General features: G+C 40.3%; 1 protein-coding gene across 1 annotated transcript; it reads right to left on the bottom strand.

The window, feature by feature from the left end:
• Window positions 1-393: 393 nt before the first annotated feature.
• LOC135473513 (solute carrier family 13 member 2-like) lies at window positions 394-11,482 on the bottom strand. Its single transcript, XM_064753362.1, has 14 exons — window positions 11,393-11,482; window positions 9,993-10,142; window positions 9,390-9,505; window positions 7,669-7,823; window positions 7,163-7,280; window positions 6,237-6,392; window positions 4,787-4,906; window positions 4,176-4,280; window positions 3,729-3,833; window positions 3,213-3,316; window positions 2,623-2,741; window positions 2,183-2,344; window positions 1,492-1,629; window positions 394-561 (listed from the first exon to the last, which is right to left on the bottom strand). Exons 2-14 carry the CDS (start codon window positions 10,110-10,112, stop codon window positions 394-396), a joined length of 1,686 nt encoding a protein of 561 aa, XP_064609432.1. The 5' UTR covers window positions 10,113-10,142; window positions 11,393-11,482.
• Window positions 11,483-13,883: the final 2,401 nt, after the last annotated feature.

The following is a 13,883-nucleotide window of genomic DNA, read 5'->3' on the forward strand; positions in this document are numbered from 1 at the left end:
TAAATATGAAGTTAAATATGCATTCCACCAGCTAAACGTATATAAGGCATGCATGGCATGACGTAGTAAACTACTTTGTCACACTTTGTCAAGTGACCTGCAATAGGCACAAAAAGACATGCAACATGAGTCCGTTTTCATAACTTGGGTTCTTAGCAGTTAATAAATGCTTTTGTAGGCAGAGCCACTCCTTGCATGCCACCCGATTGGTCAGGGAGCATGTCCACGCACTGACTGTTCCGCTTTACTACAATGTTGTCAGTTAAATGAACTGAATTTTGTCGTGCAGAACAAAGATTGCATGTAAGTCTTTCTCCTTTTCCTTATTAGCGGCAATTCTTCGTTCATTAGAATGCTATCGATGTGAACTAGATCTTCATCCATCCTGGTCATCTAAATTGTCGTCACATTGACACAGTGACCAATTTGATTGGATACACTGTGAGTTCTATTTGCCCAATCAGGGAACTCGCCCAGCCGGAAGTAGGCGTAACCCCAGGTGTTAATGGCCAAATTCACGATGGCGACGCAAATCAGGTTCAACACAAGCCCTGCTTTGGCCTACAAATATACATGAGCGGTCACAAAATGTAAATGTTACCAAAACCACATCATAATTAAAGAATGGTCGTTATTCTCAAAGAAAGAAAAATCAATGCAAAGTTGGCAAAGAAGTTTTTAACAAATGTTTGAAAGTATGTGATTCAAAAAAAAAAAAAAAAAAAACAGCGTGGAACACGTGCTTTTCAGATATTCAAATATTTGTAACTTGTAATCAAAGCATTGTTCTTTAGTTTTACTATTCTGCAATACTTCAATACACACGTTTAAAATGTTAGTTGGAGCCCTAAGTTTCAAAGTGGTACTAAGTGCATTGTTCGATCAAAAGCATCCGACCTAAAATTACACCACTACATTACAGTTTTAATGATAGCAACAGTGCAGTAAGGCAGGACACAGATTTGCTGATTGTACAATCTTCACAATAAAGGCAAAGAAAAAATTAAAATCAAGTACGTATCAGATGAAAGACCGTTAAAAACTGTCCAGGAAAATGGTCGGATTTATATATTGAATATTTTATTCTATGGTGGCCTTTTTTCTGACCACAAGAGGACCATTGACGTCACAATGGTCCACTTGCTACTTAATACAGATACAGAAGGTTTTTGCTATTTAATACAGATTAAACTGCTACATTTCATAATTCAAAATGTATATACATATAGATTTATGAATGCATTCGCTGATTTCACCTTGGAACGAATTATTTCAGGCAAAAAATTTCGATGTAACGTAAATGATACATTCTGGATCACAACAGACCAGAGTAGTGATCTTTTAACACAATTTTACTCGGCTGGAAAAAAGTTTTTAAAAATCCAGTTATTTTCCCAGGCGGTTTTTAATGGTGTTTCATCTCATATATACGTCATCTTAGAGTGGACTTTGCCTTTAAGTATTTAAAAAGGCAACCTTCTGTTAACTTACCATGTCCAGAACTCGGACAGTCCCATAAGAGAAGACGATGGCGTTAGGGGGCGTGGCAACAGGTAACATGAATGCAAAGGAAGTGGACATGCATCCGGGTATCATCAGGTAGAGAGGGTGGACGCCAATGCCGACGCTCTGTGAACATGAAGAAAGCCATGGTATATAGTCTCCAGTTGTCTCTGGAAGATGTGGAAGGCATAATACCTAAGGACGTTAAGCTAAACCGAATACTTAAAAAAAAAACTCTGGGTTTTACTGTTGTTAAATGTAACCGAAGGTGAAATTCCTTCTACTGGAAAGCCATATTATAGAAACAATTTGTCCAGAGAAGGTGCGGAATGGATGACCAATACAATTCGACAAATACATCGACTAAATATACGCTACCGGATAATACAATCCCAGAAGGTAACTGTTTGATCGGTTCCAATTATAACAGCCTGCTACCCCTACGACAGGACTTTAAGGACTAGTGAGGGGGATATTGTAAACCAGAAATGTTGGTACGTTATGGTCCTACGTAGCTTCATTTTGTGTTAATAATCAGACACTCAGGAAAACATATGTAAACAACATACAATTTATGGTCTTTGAGGTTGGGATTATTGTAGACTTTACACAGAAAAGATGGCAACGTAATACTTTTCGCTGAATGTGCAAAACGCAAAAAATGTCTTTATCTACTGACCAGTTGTGCCAGGATTGGTAAAAATATTGTTGCTATAGCAACATTGCTGGTGACCTCGGTAATGGCGGCTATCATGGTTGTGATGATTATACAGAGGGCCCATGGGGGTATATCCCGGAACACTGTTAACTCACTGGCCAACAACTGTGACAAACCAGATTTCTGGGGGGAAAAGAGCGGTTAGATAACTGTTTAATGATAAAGCAAATAATAAAAAAGCATTCTCTCGCGGTAAAAATACTTTGAAATATCAGATGAAAAAGGGATATTACGAGAAACCTCATGTTATCTCGAAATAGATAGTGATATACATTTAGTCGTTTATAAAGGGAGTGCAATATTCAACACGGAATGTCGTTGGTTACTAATTTAGTTGGGCTGAACAATACCTTTTCTGCTTCAACCAGGGTTCACACAGATTGAAGATTTACGGAAATTACCTGACAGGCAAGAGCCAGGGCATAGCCTCCGCCCAGAAGGAGGACGATGCCCCAAGAGAATTTGTGCGTGACCGTGTCCCAGTCCAGAAGGGCGACCCGGGGACCGGGATTGTTACTGTCTACAACAGCCACGTATCGATCTCATAGTTTTTATTCACTAAAGGACAGTTTACTCAAACTGCAAGGTTTACGAAGCCAAATGAGTAATTCATCGCGTTATATTAGGGGTTCAGCATTTGTAAGACAGTAGTGTATTCCATACAGTACATTATCACCGAGTTTTGCAAGGAAAACAGCTAACAAAACAACGTAAAGACTTCCTCGGAAAATGCTGGAGACATATTGGAGAGATGAATAAAAATGCATGTAGTTAGTTCTCAGAACTGAAATAACTTGGACTTTTCAGTGTGGATGCCACTATACAGCTGTGCATCATCAGATATGAATTGTCCAACCATACTTTAATTATCTCGTGAACTGAAGAAAGATGAACATATATTTCATATTCACAGCCATGTTTATTTAGCTAAATGTATAAACTGCTACTGTAGTAATCATTTGTACACCACCGAATGATTTCTGAAACTTACCCCTGCCATTTTTCGATCGAAGGCACAGAAAATTTGGGCGAGCTGATGGAACTATGAATAAAGAAATGGCTAGCAAAATAGCTGGGGTTGAATCGGAGGCCGTCCTAAGAAAATAATCAAATGTACTTTCTCATCAATATTTAATATCATACAGTCATAAAATAAGAAACAGGGGCAGATTACAATTACAACAATCACATCAATTTCACCAAAATACAAATCAAATATAACTTTTAAAAGTCAACAGAATAAAGAATAAAGTCAACACTGCGTTTAAACCTGGGAGTAAATAGATGGGAGTGAATTACATGCAAATAAAAAATGTAAAAGGTTAAGCTAGTTGTTCTGCCGTTTGCAGGACACGTTTGTAGGACGGGTTTGCAGGACGGGTTTGCAGGACACGTTTGCAGGACACGTTTGCAGGACGGGTTTGCAGGACACGTTTGCAGGACACGTTTGCAGGACATTCACGCGAAATATAAATTCTGAAACAAAACTTCAAGCGAAGCAACTTACCCTGCAGGTAGCACATTTCCCCACCCCCTGAAAAAATCTGATTCTCTGGTGAGCCACAGCAATGCCAAGGCAATGAAGTGGATGGCAACCATCACTTCTGCGAACCTGCATGAAAAGAAACAACAAAGAGAGACAGAGATTTAATCGACGACCTTTTTATAGTAAGTAACGGTACAAGTGTTTATCTAATCAACTTCATGATTTCAAATTAAGATCTGATTACAAGTACGGATACATTTGTCAAGAATATTCATTCATTTATTCATTTTATTGTTTTTTACTCAATATATACTTACATATACGATGGAGAGCAGTTGTGTAAGTGAAGGAAACTAGAGTGCCCGGATAAAACCGCCGACCGCTAAGCTACAGATATGCACACAATATTGATGAAGATGAGTAGTCTCATATCAATCAATGCGGAAGGTATGTTCAACTAAAACTTACGTCATTGGCCCGAGGGCATTCAGCTCTTTACGGAGCAGGACCTCTGTAGCCGCCTGTTCTTTGAGTCTGTCTTCAGTTCGTCGCTTGCAGACAAATACTGAATTCCTGCGGTAGAAATAAATAAAGCCCTCTTATTGGGAATTGGAAAATATATCTGGTGCAACTCGCAGGTAAAATGACTGTTGTTAACAAGTGAACAGCTAATAACGTATGTACAACCTTGTATCGTTGTTACAATTTTTATTTCGGCGCATGCCGTAAGTGGGAAGGTCTGCCAGCAACCTGTGGATGGTCTTGGGTTTCCCCCAGGTTCTGCCCGGTTTCCTCCCACCATAATGCTGGCCGCCGTCGTATAAGTGAAATATTCTTGGGCACGGCGTAAAACACCAATCAAATAAAAAAATAAATTGCGGCACATGCAGCTCCTCATGCTAAGCCTTGTGGTGTGTTGATTGTAGGCCTTCCAAGCCCCCACCCCAACCCCCACCCCCACCTCGCCAGCACACAACATACCCGATACACACACAATGATTCAGGTAACCGTCTTTTGATCTCTGAACCAAAAATTCCTTTCTTTCAGCATTCTGTAAAGCCAAAAACTTATTCCATACCTTATTCCAAGAAAGTTAACTTGGAGCCAAACGTAGCACGCCATCAACGACATCACCGTACACGGGAATGCGAACACAAACCAGCTCGTGAAGTTTACACCTGCATCGTGGTTAAACAAACTGAGAGAAAATGTAAGACATCTGAAATCTAGGGATTGATTTATTTACTTATTTAATGCAATACGCAATGCTACAGAAAGTTATCCGGGAGAAGAATCCGGGAAGAAGCCGGTGGAATCATGTGATTCCTGTGACTTTGGCGCTGTTCGAGATTTTTGTGCAAAATCTGCTAGTGGTGGCAGTGATGTAAAGCGATCGCAGAGAGTGAAACATGCGCTGTAAGCAGTATGGGCATGTTGTTGACATGAATCTAGAGCTGAACCAACCAGAGCTTGCTTCCAACAAGCGGCTTCTTCAAACATGCACCAAATGTGATACCGATGTCATTTTACCTACCAGTTTATCTCTTAAACTCCCATGTCAACAAGTGTAGGAGTTTGACCCTTGAAGCTAAGCACATATCACTTCTGGTCAGGTAATGGGCGGAAACATTTGGGTACTCTCGGACGTATACAGTTAAGATACCGCTCTTACACGTATCCCATGTGCCAATTTTTCTCTTTAATGCCACTGTCAAATCACCCGTCAATTTGCTAGGTGAAAGCCACCGGGTTTTTTTTTTATTGATTCTTGAACAGAGCAGTGAACTCTTCAGTCAGCTTTGACATTGATTATATTATGTCGACTCGCCTGACAGTTCAATTCTTAAATACATCTATGAACTCTCTGATAAGTTTGTATACTGAATAACTGTTAACTCGTATGTCTGTTCAGCTGCTGAAAATATTTGTCAACTAAATACGACTACAAAACCACTCGTCTTTTTAGCCCTGGAACACACCTGATGAAGTCCCAGTCAGTTTTACCCTTGTATACCATTCTCAACTCACCCAATAGCTTGTCCTCTGAACACCACTGTCAGCTCACCTTTAGGTATCAAAATGATTTATTTATTTATTTATTTGATTGGTGTTTTACGCCGTACTCAAGAATATTTCACTTATAAGACGGCGGCCAGCATTATGGTGGGTGGAAACCGGGCACAGCATTGTCCTTGTGTATCATAGCGGACCAACTGCCAACTCACCTGTCAGTAAGTCATTGAGCATCACTGTTATGGCCCTTGCATATTATAGCGGACCTACTGCCAACTCACCTGTTAGTTAAGCCATTGGGCATCACTGTTATGTTGGTATGGTCCTTGCATATCATAGCGGACCTACTGCCGACTCACCTATCAGTTTGGCCATTGGGTATCACTGTTGTGTTAGTATGATCCATGTCTATTATAGCGGACCTACAACCAACTCACCTGTCAGTTTGGCCATTGGGTATCACTGATGTGTTAGTATGGCCCTTGTCTATTATAGCGGACCTACTGCCAACTCACCTGTCAGTCTGGCCCTTGAATACCAAATTTGGCCCTGTGCCAGTAAGTGTAGCCACGCCCCCGCACGTGGCAGCGTAGGCCACACAAAGCGTCATGCCTTTCCGTATGCCATCCAGATCGTTTGGCTTTGTTACTTGGACAACTGTTACGTCATAGCTGATCAGATAAAAACAAGGAAACAATTATCAGCTAACAGTAATGAGGGAATACTAATCGCTCATGACATCGCCAACAGGCGGAAGGCTTACGAAAACGATCCCGTCTAAGAAGGTCCCTATCAACCATGTAGCACTGTTGTTCATTCCTGCAATTGGCATGTCGTCTTTGGAGCCAAACTGTAAAGATGCGGACACGTTTTGTAGGAGAACAAACAACAATATCAATACACAAAAGATCAATATAGCAGGTGTAGAGTATAGCAGAATATGTTTTACGCGGAAATAGGATCTCTGTGTCTTCAGAAAAAACCGGCCCGGATAGCACAGTTGGTAGAGCGTCCGCTTCGGGACCGGTAGATCCAGGATTAATCCTTGATCGAGTCACACCTAAGACTTTAAAAGAGGAAGTTGTAACTTCCTCGTTTGGCGTTCAGCATGAAGGGGATAGTGCAACGACTGGTTGACCCGTATCAGTATAATGGCTCGGGCGGGGCGGCTTACTTGCCTTCGGTAAGTCGTCTCAGTGAAGCAGCACTAAATAAAAGAGCGGTGGAAATCCGTCCTGCAGCAAGGAGGCACATTACACGTGCATGCACCCTAAGGATTCCTTCGTCGTCATATGACTGAAAAATTGTTGAGTACGACGTTAAACCCCAAGCACTCACTCAAGCACTCACTCTTCAGAAAAATTAAAACACAGGGTAGATGGGATTCAAAGAAACTCCGTTAAGGTGAGGTATTATATCATAGATAGCATGGGAGCATTACCTGTTTTCCCTTTTCTCATTAACTGGTGGCTTTCTTAGATTTATCATCTGGATGTGGCGAACTTCAGTTTCTATGGCAGAAGCACGACTTACGGAGTGTGAATCGAGAGAGTTTTGGTCTGAAAGCGAACGAATATTTCTTAAATATACACTAATCGTTGAATTTATATAATCTCCAAAAATACGGAAAATACAATTTTTTCAATATTTATTACTGGTCAGCAAAGTTTTATTTAAATGACATGATAGAATTACATCGGCATTATACATATAATCAGTTTATTGTTTAGGTCAGTGATGCTTTAAAGCTTTGCTTTTTCTAAACCTTCCCAGACGTTCACATTATATTCGTTGATTTATTTCATTTCGCTGTAAATGAAACGCCGGTCATATGCCAGTGTATTTCATGCAAATCAGTCATATCCACATTGCACTAGACACATCGCTGCTCGATAAGTAGTTGAAGACCCAATTCCTCAAAACTAGCCAGTGACATAGGAAACTCACCCAAAGAGTCTTCTGTGGCCGTCACATTGCTGGTGCGAGTGGCGATAAGCTGCTCCACCACGGCTCTAGCGATGGGAACAATCATGGCCGTGGTGGCTGTATTACTGATCCACATGGAGAGGAAGGCGGAGGGCAGCATGAACCCGAGCATCAGCCTGAAACATACAAGGTAAGCCAGGACTGTGTTAACCAAAAGCATGGGTGTGAGCAAGTCAAACATCGACCTGTTACTGATCCACATGGAGAGGAAGGCGGAGGACAGCGTGAATCCCAGCATCAGCCTGAAACATACCAGGTAAGCCAGGAATGTATCAACGTGAAACATGGGTGTGAGCAAGTCAAACATCGACCTGTTACTGATCCACATGGAGAGGAAGGCGGAGGGCAGCATGAACCCGAGCATCAGCCTGAAACATACCAGGTAAGCCAGGAATGTATCAACGTGAAACATGGGTGTGAGCAAGTCAAACATCGACCTGTTACTGATCCACATGGAGAGGAAGGCGGAGGACAGCGTGAATCCCAGCATCAGCCTGAAACATACAAGGTAAGCCAGGAATGTATCAACCAAAAACATGGGTGTGAGCAAGTCAAACATCGACCTGTTACTGATCCACATGGAGAGGAAGGCGGAGGACAGCGTGAATCCCAGCATCAGCCTGAAACATACCAGGAATGACAAGCCAGGAATGTATCAACGTGAAACATGGGTGTGAGCAAGTCAAACATCGACCTGTTACTGATTCATATTGAGAGGAAGGCAGAGAGCAGCGTGAACCGCAGCATCAGCCTGAAACATATAAGGTAAGCCAGGAATGTATCAACCAAAAACATGGGTGTGAGCAAGTCAAACATCGACCTGTTACTGATTCAGATGAAGAGGAAGGCAGAGAGCAGCATGAACCCCAGCGTCAGCCTGAAACACATGTATACAGTGTGAGAAAGGAATGAATCACCCTGAAACATACAAGCTAGATGATCACAACATGAACCGGAAGCAAAGGTGTGAGCACGAAGTGCATCAGATTCAAACCTGTAAAAGAAAAGCGTCGAAATGAAACATAATGGTGAAGAAAAAAAAACAAATCACCCTGAAACACGAAGGAAGACAAATCAATCATCAGTCTAAATCTTGGTGATGAGCAAGGAAAGCATTACAATGAAACATAATAGAGAGCTAGAAAACATCAGCCTGAAACATACGCGCAAGCAAGTAAATCACCACAAGGGTGAGCCAGAAATGCATAAACCTGAAATAGAGAGGTGAGTAAGTTATTAATGATCAGTCTGAGTCAAAAGAGTGATCAAGAAAAACCGTCAGGCATCAGCCTGAAACTTGACGGTTAACGCGAAGCACATCATCATAAGCCTGAAACATGTAACAGGAAAGCATTGGAATGAAACATAATGTTGAGAAAGCCTGAAACAAGGGACTGAGCAGGAAAGGCTTTTGAGGCATGAATGTGAACCAGAAAAGCATCACAGTGAAACACGAGAGTTAGCAGGAAAAACATCAACTCAAAGATGAGACTGAGCAAAAAAAAAAGGAACAAAAGAAAAAGCCCGAAAGTAAAAAAAACAAAACAAGGGCAGCAGTGTGAAACGTGAGAGTGAGCAAGGTAAATCGTAAGATAGAATATCATATCGTATTATAACAGACTATGTTTACAAATCAGTGACTTGGTAAAGATAAATGGAACTGAGACAATATATACACAAACCATTTTGGTTCTGGCCCAACTAGTAGCAGTACCCTGAGTGCGATCCGCTTGTGGAGATTCCATCTCTCTACTGCAACGGCCATCATGAAACCGCCCACAAATAACATGTTCGTGTCCTATAAACCAAATGGAGATATAGGTAACTGAGCGAAACTCAAACCCCCAAAGCATTAAAGAACGTTTTTTTTTTTGTTTGTTTTTTTTTATACAATTTTGATTCCAGTACAGAAACATAAATCGAAACTAATACGCGGTTAATATCCATTTTTTAATCCAAATTACAAATTAATATAATTTTTGACATAATACACTCTTTACACGTACCTATAACACGTATAATTGGATTTAAACATGTAGCATGATCTAAAATGTTATTAATATAAGAAATGCTATTTACAAATGCAAGCATTATTAATGACGTTGTTTCCAAATACCCTCAAAAGACATATAATGTTTTTTCAAAGGCAAAAAATCTGCAAATTACATCATTTTATAAAAACTTCTAACGTCTTAAAATTCTGGCAAAGCATTTGTCATATTGCGCCTGAGTTTAATGAACCGTGTCGTCGTCAGAATATAATAAGAGGTATATCCCACCCTAACCTTGAGATATTCACGACTGATCTCACGAGCGTCAGCCACGCCCAGCAAGGGAAAGATAACCATGGGCAATAAAGCAGTCACCGGAAGAGGTATTGTCTCTGTCACCCAAAACACAGCCATGATTAAAAGCCCATAGGCTGCCTTATATTCCTGAAATAAAAATTTTGGTCAAAAAGAAGAAAATGCCAAACAATGTGTCACAATGTATCACCATTATTGTAGTCTAAACGCTTTGTATGGTGTCAGTTTTTGTCGCAGTGTATCGTCTTTGTCGCAGTGTATCGTCTTTGTCGCAGCGTATTATCCTGGTATCAGCGTATTTTCGTCACAATAAATCATCTTTGTTAGACTGCATCATCTTTGCCGCAATGTATCGTCTTTGTCGCAGTGTATCGTCTTTGTCGCAGTGTATCGGCTTTGTCGCAGCGTATCATCTTTGTCAGTGTATCATCTTTGCCGCAGTGTGTCATCTTTGTCGCAGTGTATCGTCTTTGCCGCAGTGTATCGTCTTTGTCGCAGTGTATCATCCTGTTATCAGTGTATCTTCGTCACAAAAAATCATCTTAGTTAGACTGCATCATCTTTGTCGCAATGTATCATCTTCATCGCAGTGTATCGTCTTTGTCGCAGTGTACTGTGTTTGTCGCAGTGTATCGTCTTTATCGCAGTGTATCGTCTTCGTGACAATCAATCCTCTTTGTTAGGCTGCATCATCTTTGTCGCAATGTATCATCTTTATCGCAGTGTATCGTCTTTGTCGCAGTGTATTGTCTTTGTCGCAGTGTATCGTCTTTATCGCAGTGTATCATCTTCGTGACAATCAATCCTCTTTGTTAGACTGCATCATCTTTGTCGCAATGTATCATCTTTATCGCAGTGTATCGTCTTCGTGTCAATCAATCCTCTTTGTTAGGCTGCATCGTCTTTGTCGCAATGTATCATCTTTGTTACAATATTCCACCTTTTATCATGTTTGTGTCGGTATGTCACCTTTTCCACGGTGTGTCGTCTTAGAGTCAAAGTGTATCATCTTCTCACAGTGCATCCTCTAAGATACAGCTATAATGAAGTTTCGAGTTTGAACTCTTTTATCGCTGATGGTATAAAAAGTCCTATTGCATCATGTGACCTGTCAAAACTGTCAGGGAATTATGTTGGATGACATTAAAAGTAGAATACACTGGCGTGATGTGGGTAGTCACGAGTTAACATCGCGCAGCGAGAACATCTGTATGTGGTAATACATGTATAGAGACCCACGTCTTCTATACAAGGAAGGAGTTGTCATTAATCCTGATTACAGATATAGCCATACGAAACCACTACTTTGCTAACTGAGAGTTAAATTTAACAGGTTTAAGGACAATGTGTTTTTAACCCAATCTGAGTAAATCACTCACCTGACCAGGTAGACATAGCGGTAAGGGTAAGAGGAGTATAGGGGTAAGGATCACAACTAAGGTCTGTCTGAAGACCCAGAGTTCCCTCAACATCTGTCCCAGGGCAATCATCCCGAGAGTGGGTACAGACCCGTGTTAGGGTACGACTGCTGACACAGGTCCCCGGTGTTCATATAGGCACGGTGATGTCAGACGGATGATCTTGGAGATACGTGAAAATGAAATCTGCGCATGCAGAGAGTATCCCCTATATATATATATGTTACCCGTTGCAAATATGACGTGGCTGTTGTCAATATCAACCGACTGTGGGCGTGTCTTCAAGCCTAATATAATCTGTTGTGAAAAAGCATGATGCAAGATCGTAACACGAATGAAGAATTTGTTTACCGCTCGAAACATCAACTTTTTTTTATTCTTCTTTATTCTTTCAGTTCAGACATGGATAAAGCAATTTTCCAGCTGGTACACTGTTATATCAGGCGACTGCATTTACCACACATTAACTTCTCTAGCTTAAATGCTCTTATGTAGAGACCAACCAATATTTACCAAGGGGTGATGGGTGCAAATGGAAATTTTTCACGGGAAAACCTTCCATTCAGTCAGTGATATTAATATTTTCGGAAAAAAGCATGGTCCTTTACGGCATGATCTTCATTACAAGGACTACTGGTGGGGTGTTGGATATAGAAAAAGAGTTTGTGTTTAAAGAGCACAAAACCATGACAGGAATTCATATTTAAATTCAAAATTGTTCTTTTGTTAATTTTATTTAATTTTTATTGGAAATGACCACATCATCTATCTTTTATTGCGGTGAAAATGTAGTTTTATATTTTAAAAAGTCTGTAAAAATGTCTGGGAGGGCCCCCTATTTTGAAATGAAGAATAAATCTTTAATCCCACACCTGTTGCATGCTGTACTACCATTTTGACAAATATTGCTAGATTTTTGGGCTTAGAAACAGGCAGTCATTGATGTCTTGTGTATTGCCTCGTGAAAGTTTGATTCAAAATTTATGGCTCGTTAAACCACCTTTTTGCTGCCCTTTTGTACTGCGTATGCGCCAGTATTTTGTTGTTTGCGTTGCATGTGGGTGCAAAGAGGTGGGTGTCGAAAAAGATGGGGGCGAGGCGTTAATTTTTACATGCTTTATGTTTCATATTCGAATAATTTGTGTGTAGGCCATGGTAATAGAAGAAATTAAAGTTGTAACAGCTTTACTAACGCCTCCAGAAGTTTGGAAAGCATACCATTTTTAGGCTTAGTATATTGAACTTGGCAAGTTATACCATAAGTACGTTTTGACCAACATCCGCTTAAAAATGATGAAAAGTACTCTTCACTAGACAGATTGGCCAGGTTTGGAAGATCTGGCAGGATGATTAGGCAGGGAGATATCAACAGCAAAATAAGCAAACAAATATGAAAAATCAGCTCTTTTAGTTGGGAGCAAAACAAAATATTTGTGACAATCGTTATCAGAGAGCAAGTCGCACAAAAATGCGCTACAAATATTGACCATTAACCACGTTTGAAAGAGCCCTGTCTCCATTATCATCAAAACGCGACTACGTGTGAACAACAATGATTGTGTTTGTTTAGAATATTGATGTTACGTCACTGTACACCGCTACACAATTGTACGGAAGTTAGAGAAGGCGTTTTCACACAACAATGGATATTCGACTACCTACTGCTGTTGTGTTGGCGACATCCTTAGATGTACGTGAGGTGCTCACATCTGCACCGCTAGCAACCCCTTAACCTTCCCTGGTAACACCATTGATTATGTAAAAACAGGGTCTAAATATATCCTCTAAATCAGACAGACCTCTCTGCCCTTAACAAGGACACAGTTCAGCATCCTCTCATCGCACGAATACAATGACCCACATGGAGTTCTTTTTCACGCTAAATAAACTGACATATTTGAATCTGGTACAGTGGTAAAAGAATCCGAGAATAGAGTATATTATTAATTTAGATTAAGTTTTATTGACACTTAATCTACTGGCAGTATAAATGATTACCCCAAATGTGAAAGTATTAATCTTTCATTCTTACGGATCAATCGCTTTATTTTTGTCTATAATAAAAATTGAGCATGGCCACAATTCTTCATTCAAAGAATTTCACTTACAATATGTTTGTCTGTATTGAATATGTTCACTCATGTTTTTGCTACACATTTTTCTGCATTGCATCGACTTGCCAGTTCAAATCTTTTCAGTGGGGATTTTATACGCTTCGTTTTTTAAAAAGAATTATGAACGTTGGCCTGATCATTGAACAACGTAAAAGTTTCTATGAAGTTTTTCTGTTAAATAACAATGAGCAGAGTTGACCTCGGATTCACATTTTAGTAAAAACAACGCTAAGCCTGGATATTTAGGATTAAGGCGCTAACACGCTATGTGTAATCCAGTTCAACAACACAGCGAAAGGACCCGAGGAACGAAATGGAGACACCGTTTTTCTCTATAC

Source organism: Liolophura sinensis, chromosome 8 (genome assembly GCF_032854445.1).
Source record: "Liolophura sinensis isolate JHLJ2023 chromosome 8, CUHK_Ljap_v2, whole genome shotgun sequence".
NCBI lineage: Eukaryota > Metazoa > Mollusca > Polyplacophora > Chitonida > Chitonidae > Liolophura > Liolophura sinensis.

Coding starts and splice junctions, on each gene's coding strand:
- LOC135473513 (XM_064753362.1), bottom strand. CDS start 10,112: ATGGCTGTGTTTTGGGTGACAGAGACAATACCTCTTCCGGTGACTGCT. Junction 6,393..7,162: donor AATGAGAAAAGGGAAAACAG/GTAATGCTCCCA, acceptor TTATCTGATCAG/CTATGACGTAACAGTTGTCC. Junction 3,834..4,175: donor AATGCCCTCGGGCCAATGAC/GTAAGTTTTAGT, acceptor CTTTTCATGCAG/GTTCGCAGAAGTGATGGTTG.